The sequence below is a fragment of the Strongylocentrotus purpuratus genome, unplaced genomic scaffold (genome assembly GCF_000002235.5).
Source record: "Strongylocentrotus purpuratus isolate Spur 01 unplaced genomic scaffold, Spur_5.0 spur5_scaffold_1, whole genome shotgun sequence".
NCBI lineage: Eukaryota > Metazoa > Echinodermata > Echinoidea > Camarodonta > Strongylocentrotidae > Strongylocentrotus > Strongylocentrotus purpuratus.
The window spans coordinates 11,078,669-11,088,841 of record NW_022145594.1 but is presented as its reverse complement, the minus strand read 5'-3'; the positions used below and the strand labels follow the sequence as shown (position 1 = coordinate 11,088,841).

General features: G+C 36.8%; 2 protein-coding genes across 2 annotated transcripts; both read left to right on the top strand.

Annotated features, from left to right (window-relative positions):
• The first annotated feature begins 1,737 nt into the window (after positions 1-1,737).
• Positions 1,738-4,072, top strand: LOC115921462. The gene is made up of 2 exons (XM_030978962.1): positions 1,738-1,837; positions 3,380-4,072. Exons 1-2 carry the CDS (start codon positions 1,810-1,812, stop codon positions 3,658-3,660), a joined length of 309 nt encoding a protein of 102 aa, XP_030834822.1. The 5' UTR covers positions 1,738-1,809; the 3' UTR covers positions 3,661-4,072.
• Positions 4,073-7,378: 3,306 nt separating this feature from the next.
• On the top strand, positions 7,379-9,915 carry LOC105438478. Its single transcript, XM_011666324.2, has 3 exons — positions 7,379-7,521; positions 8,287-8,335; positions 9,242-9,915. Exons 1-3 carry the CDS (start codon positions 7,437-7,439, stop codon positions 9,507-9,509), a joined length of 402 nt encoding a protein of 133 aa, XP_011664626.1. The 5' UTR covers positions 7,379-7,436; the 3' UTR covers positions 9,510-9,915.
• The last annotated feature ends 258 nt before the right edge of the window (positions 9,916-10,173 follow it).

Below are 10,173 nucleotides of genomic sequence, written 5' to 3'. Positions count from 1 at the left end.
GAAGAAGAAGAAGAAGAAGTAGTAGTAGTATAGAAGGCCTAAAAGTAGTGGTAGTAGTAGTATAGAAAATCCACTACTGTGAGGACGAAGATAACACTGTGATTAAATATAATCGATAGTTTCTTATTCAGAATATCACATGTCATTTTTTTTTCCTCATGGACTTTTAAAATTAAACGAGTGAAAATCTTATATTGGTCGAATATATTTTATTTCTTGTTGGAAGGCATTAAAGGAATAAATGTAGTTAGTTTTGACATCAATCCTACCAGGACCAGCCCCTGACCGTTCCCCGCACCGAAATGGTCTCTGTTAGTTCATCCTTCACACTTCCGTAGATACAGTGTGGCAAATGACGAAGAGGGAACAAAAGAGATTCCGGGCAAAGAGCTGGGGAGAAGGTAAAACTGGACTTTTAAAAAAAAATCCGAAAAGACCCATCCCGCACCTTTCCGCTTGTATTGTAGTATGCATGGTAAACCGCTCCGACTAGTGCCCCCTTAATGGCTAGACCTTGCCAGTGGTCCTTCAAATCGACTGGAGCCGTGCTACACAATAGTTTGGTTGAAGAGGCCTGTTTATGTTATTAAAGTTGCCATTACCGTATATGACAGTACGAGTAGATCTATGCATTTATTCTAACAATATGCAGCAATATGTAGCAGGATAGAAATAAGTTTGAATTGTATGTAGCCTGAGACGAGAAAGGAGAAAGTGAGAGCGGGAGAATAAGGGAAAGACAGAGAAGACTATGGGTGGTGTTCCGGTAGCGCGTACTAAGTTAGAGCGTACTTAGTTAGTTCACACTTTTATGGAGTGCCAGTTGCCAACTCATTTAACCTTTACAGATTATTTTAATCCTTCAATGAAAAGTGTCCCAAAAAATAATTTTGCCATGAAATGGGAAGAAAAATATAATATGAGTATGAACTGATTTTCAACAAAGTCTTTGGTAAATTATCTTTGTCATGAATATTGAAGGAGGAAGATGAAACCTAGCATTCTATAGAAGTGTGAACTAAAAGTCTTGTTTAGTCTGGACTTAGTCCAGGCTTAACTTATGAGAATACCACCCTATCTATCTGGGCAGAGTAGTTAGCTTTCAGGTCGAATGCATGACTTTGTAGTACGAGCTCAGGGGTCACTGCTTGGTAACTGAGTAAAGGAAATTATAAATTAATGAATGAATATTATTTTAATCAGTACTGTATTTAATGAAAGAGTAATATTTTTTGTTTTAAGCTGTCGAGACTTGAAAGCAAAAGTGCCAAACCTTTATCCCTCCCCCTGAAAAAGGGATCATTACTAAATGCGTATCCAATTCAATGAATGCTCCCGACCACTTTGTATTTCCGCTATCAATGGCGTGGCAGCAGTCGGTTAAATGAATGAAAGAAGCGTGAGAAAACAGAGGAACGACAAGGAAAAAGGCAAACAAGAACAAAATAAGTCGATAATGATGCGTATGTCACCCTAATACCTTCCCCTAAGCTTTGGCATTATAAATTCGGATGTCTTTTTCGGAGTAAGACCAGTCCGCCCCCTCGTCGTTCCAGCGCCCCCTAAATCTTTGGAGTCGGGCTATGCCACCGCTCCTACCCCCTGCCCCTAAACCTCCCAAAAAGGAGCAACGCCCCCCCCCCCCGTCACCTCCGTTGGCAGATCACTGTATCTTCGCCCGTTTGAATGGGACTTTGATCATATCTTTTAATTGCTATTTGCTTTCCTTATGGAGAAGCCATTGCCATATCACTGTGAATAAAATATAACGTTTCGTCTTTCACGATTTCTGTCTGGCAAAGACAAGACATGGCAGAGAGTAGCATTGCAGGTTCAGGTATGTTGATTTATATTGATAATATAAGCAAATAGCGAAAACTGTTAGTTTCTAACCATCCATTATTGGTATATATATGTCCCTGAGTATTAGACATTTCTTCAAAATCACCGGACTGTGTATCACGTATATGGTTGTTCATTTGCCATACTCGATCAACGTGAAGTAAATGGGTACCTGGTAGGAATGAAATCCTCTAAATAAGCGAGTTCACGGTTGCAGTCTGAGCATGAGCAGATCAAGGTCATTGCAGAACAAATTGTGAAATACACGGAGACGAAATACTGGATACGTGCTCATGAAAGTTATGTAATCGTTATTCATTCTTGCACATTCAGTGCAATCCATGGTACACAGGTGGAAGTATTCTTTCAAAGGGGAAAACAAAGGCTATGTTATATAGCACCTTCATCGCTGTAGGAATGATTATTTCACAATGTAAAAAGTGGGACCTCTTCATGTTTTGAAGATCTGTGGATATTCGGGGTCATTGCAGTAATGTGCTAACCGTGAACTGGTCTATTGTAGAGCGACATAATGGCAGTCATGTTAAAGCCGGGGTATTAATTGTGTAGCGCCAGGGATGTCAAGTCTGACACTCCTGACCTTTATAATGAGAACCAACTATTGTCAGTTTCGCATGGAATATTTCGTATTTGAAAAGGCTTTGTGTTTGACTGGTGTAGCTTACCACTTTTGAAACCTACCTATTGACCTTCTCATTATAGTGAATAAGGCAGCATTGGCAAAGTATAATCATGTCTGTTCATCATTGTGTTCATAACATCTTTAGTAATTTAGTAACTCGCTTTGTGTTTAACTGGCGTAGCATAACGGCAGTATAAATAATTGGAATGAAATTATCCGTTTGTCATAACGCGCAGTACTGTGTTATTAATTCTCCGTATAAGTACCACATCTCCATGCATAGGTTCATGTTTCGACTCCATACAACGGAGTACTCAAGATGTAGCCTTTCAAGACTTTGCATTAATATTTTAGGTTCACCATCTTGCTATACAGTACATGCCCTTAGACACCCGAAAATCCATATGTTCCAATGCTTCGCCCCGTTCAAGGCCTGTTTTAATATGACTTAGTTGCATCTAAACCCGTACGGTAAAGACAATACCTTATATGTAGCATAATTTTAGTATTACACACCGTATATAAAAATAGAGAGGCTACAAAAAACAAGAAAGTGACTTATTGATCACATTATGTGATTATTTCTTTTCTGCGTGTTTAACAACGTATATCAAATATGTGTGTTATATATATATATATATATATGTGTGTGTGTGACGTTAGTGCCATGGCGCGCGTAATGGCGTGGTCTTCCAGGCGCCATTTTTTTCCGTTTCGGTCCGTTTTAGGCCTTTCTTTCGCCCTAACAATCTCAACTATACCCTAGAAGCTACAGTCTTTTAACAAATTGTTCTGGATAGTCCCAGAGAGGTTCTTTTATTTGACACGAACGTGTTACGATTTTAATTTTTAGTATCATCATTACTATTATTATTATTGTTATTATCCAACCAGACAGGATGCCTCCTCTGACGGACCTCAAATTGAACGAGATAGGGGAGGCTCTGGGGGTCAACGAGAATGTGATGACGCTTGGACTACATCTAGGTTTCCCACGACCCAAGATGGAAATGTTTCTTGCCACTAATCGAGCTGATGGCAATGTGTCTCCTAAAGGCACCAAGAATATGCTATTTGCATGGAGGAACACGACTCCCAGCGCGAAACAGGTCGCAGAGCTTCGTGATGCATTGGTGAAAGCCGATTTGAGACTCGTTGCCGATGAACACCTGTGATTTCAAGTGAAACTTTTAGAGGACGAGACAGGTTGATGTCTCTGGAATGTAAACTGGGTTTTGATCATTCGAAGGTACCGAGTTTTGGTTTAAGCCTATGTTTAAAACAGATAGCCTGGCGCCTCTCAGACACTAACAGAATATTACAACATGAGTCGATTTCTTCAGAGTTATGATTCTATTTGAATATTTGAAGGAACCGTTTGTTCGGTTATATCTATAACTGATGGCATGGTCAGTATTTCAAAAGGCACCGAAATTATATGTGCATGCAGGAACAGGACTCCCGGGTCGAATCAGGCTCAGAATCCAGGATGCGTGTCCAGGATCTCCGGGCAGCATTACTAAAGAACATCTACATGGATTTCAGTTAGTTAAGACCACGAAAACTTCTTTAGCTGCCTGTAAAAACAATGAACATGATGAAGATGGTCGTTACTGCCATTATCAATATATGGCTCTTACGGCATTCTAGCGGGCATGCAGCCGATGAAACGATGTCATTTGAGAGATTTTTACTTCTAACTTTGGCAGGTTTTTTTTTTTATTGTTCTTCGAATCTACCGAAATTTCATGTCAAATATATCATGGCATAACAGAAAGGCATAGACGATAGCGTTATCTTAAGTGACGAGGTTTTAAAGGTCTCTTCTTGCATGGATGTCATAAAAGGGTCCAATACATTGATTTGTTGGGCTAGCCCCTGAAAATTGGCAAAGTGAAACATCTAAGTTAAATTTAATCTTTTCTTGTCGAGCTCAACTCAGACTTTTCACCATTATCGCCGAAGGTTTCCCACATCAAACATAATTTTAAGTTTTGTTTGTGATTGTGTTTTCTTATATTTGTATTATATATATATATATAGAGAGAGAGAGAGAAAGAGAGAGATATATGTTGGTGTCAAGTACATTTAAATTCATTAACTCATTTGGTGACCAATCACAAGAGCGAGGTGGTTTGCGATTGCTCATAAGAAAAATGAAATTATGTGTTTATATGTTAAGTGTTATTAAACAGTGGCATGTTATAATTTGAAATCTATCTGCCAAATCATAATATAAAACAATGCAACAAAATAGAAGAGTAAATATGAAATCAAGAATAGAGTAAATGGCTTTGTTAATATGAAAAGACTGTTCTTCTTTGGGATCCAGGGGAATTAAATTAAAAGTGAACTAAAAATAAACAAAATTAGAAAAAGCAATTCTAATTATAGTCGTAAAGTTGTAGACGCCTAAAGAACACAAAATACATCTAACACGGTAATCAAGCCGCCCCATTCAATCCCCTCCCAGCGGTAAGTGTAAGTTATACCAGGAATCTTCAAGTAGTTGTTTTTACACAATTCCTGCGTATTTTGCACTTTAAGTTATTATATGTATCGAATCTGTCTGCACTTATTCAGCTGTATGTTTCCTTTAAATGAAATAAACACTACACAGAAACTTAACTCTTTCATCGCATTTCTTTTAATGGACGTTTGTTTGTCTCACATACAATTTCTCACAAAACAATAGACACCAATTGACCCAAAATTACCTATTTTATGTCTTGATTAGCTCCATTTCAACCGAATTACCATTAGTATAGATTATTATAAACCTCACTTAAGAAATCCAGCCATCTGATTGGTCGAAATTGCATTCATAAACTTCAACTATTCCTGTAAAATTCCCGGTAAAATTCCAAACCCATGTAATAGTTCAAAAAATAGTTCGAAAATCCCAGTTACCATGGTTACTGGGAAAATAGTTCAGTCTTGGTGAAATACCCATAGGTTTACATGTCAAAAAATGGTCTGAGCGATCGAGGATACCGTACGTGTGCGATGAATTGGTCAGTAATTTCAATACAATTGAATCTCGATCGATCTTACCGACAATTTTATTTTGCATTGGTGACATGAAGACGAAAATAAACTTCCAAAAACAACATTTGCCGATAGATCTTGATCTAAGTTCGTGCCAATGCATTGCAAAAGTAAAAGAAGGGCCCGTTTAATGGAGCTGCCGCGAAGCATCCAGCACCCGAAGCCGTTTTCAATCCATTTTAATGTATACATCAGAGAAAACTGCTAGGTATGGTATCAGTGCGCGATGGCCGAGCGGTCTAAGGCTGTGATTTTAGTCACATCATCGATGATACGCAAGAGATCGAATCCCATCTTCAACAAAAACAAAAACAAACAAAATATATATATATTTTTTAGTCTACTCTCAAAGATACAGTCATAAGAAACAACCGTGCAGACAAACTTGATGAAGGCCCAGATGGTGTCATAAGTTGACTCTTTTTTCGGCATATAAAAGTATTAATGACTGCTTTAATATTCGAGAAATAGTTGTTTTTATACGCTCTCGGGAAGGTTACAATTGGGCTATTGCCCTCGGCACGCCTCGGGCAATAGCACAATTCTAACCTTCCCTTGAGCGTATAAAAACAACTATTTCTCTCACAGCAGTCATTAATACTATAATATTGCAAGGGAAACCGTTACATCATCTGGAAGCCTCATGTATATCTATCCAATGATAAAAACAATTTTGCACAGTGAGATTATGTGGCAAAACAAAGAGACTAAATTCTTCGAAATACAAGTCTTCTTCATTCACATGAGTACTGATTAAAATTGAAAATGTTTGCATAAAATAGTTAATTGGACTTGGAATGCGTTAGTTGAGTTTACAAGATGATGAAGCGGATCCTAATAAAATGATAGGTTGAGAGTGTACACGTGACCAGGCATTTATTTTGCCTAACACGTAATTTTGATAATGACCGGTCATTAGCAAATAACTAATGGCGTGTCATTAGTAAAATCATGTTATAAAACACCATTTTATAAAACAATTAAACCATCAATTTTCTAACAAATAATACACATCATTTTTTTCGGGCATTGGTATAACTACCCACACTCGGCACCTTCGAAACAGTGTGGGTAATTCTTATTTATGCCCTCATTGCTGTGTATTATTTGTATAAAAGTCGATCATATTTACACAAAATATTTTATTAAATAATCTCCCTTCTTGATGAGTCGATCTGTTTATGAGCCTTTAATACTTAACCTGGCTGCTTCGTATGCTTTCTACAAGATCAACAACCCAACATATACAAAAGATAACACACACACACGCACGCACACGCACTCAGAGGGGACAAAATACATAGGGAAAGATGGAAAACTATCGGTCTCTATGGCTGTAGCCATTTACCTAGAGTGCACATACGTGTGACGTGAGTTTACGAACTTAGGGAAGATTAATAGGTTTCTACTTTTCAACCTAGAAACCTCAAGTAAAAGTAATTTTGGAAGATTATAGGAATATTAGCAACCGCGCACATTAGGATTCAAAATCTTAAGATTTAGAAACTGAATTAGATAGACTTTAATTTTGTATGAAATTTTATGTTCTAGATTGTTTGTCTGAGGCCAATAAACTAGGACTTTGGTTTCGATACGTCTGATATATCTATAAGACTAATCACTCTGCAATATGTACTTTGAAATTCTAATAATAAATTAACTGATAACCTATTAACAAGTTCATTGCATACCTAATCAAATATGGACGCTGTTAATATTTATCACCAAAAAACAATTATACGATATATGTATTCTGATTATTGATATGCATTTACAAGGAAAAGAGTGATAAGGCCTTGAGAGGTCTGTTTTCAAAGGAACAGATTGGACTCTGGTCCAGCTTTTTCCTGCTGTCATATTTTTTTTGTAATGAATTATTTTATCAGACTACTATCAGTTGTTAATGTACCAACACACAGAAAAGCTGACTTCTTTGCCAGTGAGAAATAAAAACTGGGCCTTTGCAACAAGTCGAAACGGCTTTTCAGGTAGGTAACTTCTTATTTTCATCTACAGTAGAGGTAATATGCCTTCAAATTATATTCTGATATCAATAATCCTTATAATGTTCATAACATTAGCAGACCCATTTGTATGAAATAAATCTGTTCTATTTACCCTCACCATCAAAAAGATAATAATGATAACGATGATAATAAAACAGTTCTTACACAGCGCATTACAACTTTGTGAAAGTTCTGAAACCACAAAGAAGTGAAAAAAATAGACAAGCTGCAGGAAAAAGTCTAATGAGTAGACATACTCATTGATCAATAATATATATGCGTTTTTAGAGCACTTTTTAACCATTAAAGCGTCTTCAAATATTTGTATTATTCTCTACTTAATTATTATCGAATTACTTTTGCCCTTAACAAAAAGGAATCTTCTCAATGTGTGTGTTTTCTTCAGCTTATATTCTCCTCTGATGCACTAACCATGCTAACGTACGTATCACTGTTTTAATAACATCTGGCACGAGTGGATTTCTGTATTCCATTTTCAATATTGATGTTGCTCTTCGAAGGCGTATATGGATAAATGCAAAGAATGTATCACTTGAAAAAATATCAATTTGACCTTAATATGTAAGGGATAGAATTATATGTATACAGCCATTAATTTGTTCACTGGAACGAATTATTTTGGTGTATTTTGTTATATTTTTAAATGGGACACACTATGTAGATATCACCTAAATAACATGTAGATTTTCTTCAAATTACAAACTATTTATTTTTCATATCTTGCAGCTATTCCTGAAATCAAGAAACATCTGGTGGTTAGTACAACAAAAATGAGGTACGTCAATGTAATATTAACGATTTAATTGAAGGTGTTTCTGTTATCAATATTAAGGTTATTATTATTATTATTATTATTAATATCATTAGTGTTAGTATTATTGATATTATTATTAATAAAAATGCCAAGTACCCATTTTTATAACAGGTGGTCTGGGTGGAGAAAGGCAAATGTGGATTAATATCTTGTCGAAGAACGTTAGTGCCGGGTTGCTATTCGAACCCCCAACCTTTGGATTGAGACCCTTCCCATACTTCTTTCATCCCCTATTTTATTTTCTAGAAATTGTACAAACCATGTTTCAAATCACCTCAACGATGAGAAGTTCTATTTTTTAAACAAATTCATGGGTGCATAGATCAAGAACTTCTTTTTTCTACCACTGATAGTAACTTTGCTATCTATATTAACTACGCTAGTAAAATCACTCAGAAGCCAATTAAATCAAAGTTTCCATGAAAGTTACATAAATTACAAAGTTACCATCAATGGTGAGTTTCATGCAACGGGGCCCTCATTCATAAAATACTGAATATTCATTTGAAAGGAGCCTTTTATAATATATTCTCTCTTTTTTTTCTTCTCATTTTTAATATGTTTTATGTCTTTGTTTAATTTTCTTGCATGTATATAAATTGATCTCTCTATTTTCTCTCTCTCTCTTTCTCTCTATTATTCTATTTCTGTTTCTCTCACCCCCTTTGTGTCTCCGTTGCTCTCTACTTTCTCTCTTCCTCTATATTTCCCTTTATCTCATCCCTTTCCTCACTCTCTTTCTCCCTCTATCTCTAAATTTCTCTCTCTCTTTATCGTTCGTTCCCTGTTTCTCGCACTCCCTTTGCTCTCCTCTCTCTCTCTCTCATCCTCCTCCTCCTCCTCCTCCTCCTTCTCCTCCTCCTTCAGTGCCAATATCCCAGTTTCCGAGGTCCAGTTACAAAGGCTTGCAACTGAATTTCCCCATGACAAGTATGGCCCACTGTGCTTGAAGCTTGGGGGCACTTCAAACCAGGCCCAGAACAGATTGGTCAAACTCAATAACGATTACCCCAAGGCAGTCATGGAGGTCCTCATTGCGTGGAAGAATCGTACAGGAGGTTATATGACTGTATTAACCAATGCTCTTAATGAGATTGAAGCTGCCGGACTTATCCCGCTTCTACATGTAAAATAGGACAGCTTTCATTTTACACAAAGTGTCTACATCCAAACGATTCCCAGCATTCGAAATTAAATCATTGGGAATAGAAAATCATGTCTACTTTGTTTTCACATCCTTTCAGTTTATACCAAGCCATTGTCGCATTTGTAATCAGCTATTGTGAAAATGTCTCCTACACTAACCGAAGTATTAACTTCAACCCTGTGCTACTATATCTCACACTCACCTAACCCTGAACCTCAAAATAAACCTAAAATTAAACCTAAACCTAAGACCGAATTGCAACCCTAAGCAAGACCCCTTGCATTTTTGAGAAATGAATTCAAGAGTGATTGAGGCACACACACAAATATACACACGAGATACCACACTCAACAACACACAAACAAAATTTGTGCGGCACCTCCTGTAGCGGCAAACATTATTGCATACTTTAAAGGTAAAGATCAGTTATGGTCATGCGATTGCATTGTGAAAGAAACGTTGTGGAATCGATCAGAAAAGGTTGATCATCTAGCATCTAGCATCTGCAAGGTTCTGGAATCATCAAAATGATAAGAAATTTGGCCCATTCTTCGTAAAGTTACAAGCACTATACACAGAACGATGTTTATGGGACTACCCTATATCTCTCACAGACCATGAGAGAAACAAATTTACCAAATATATGAATTAG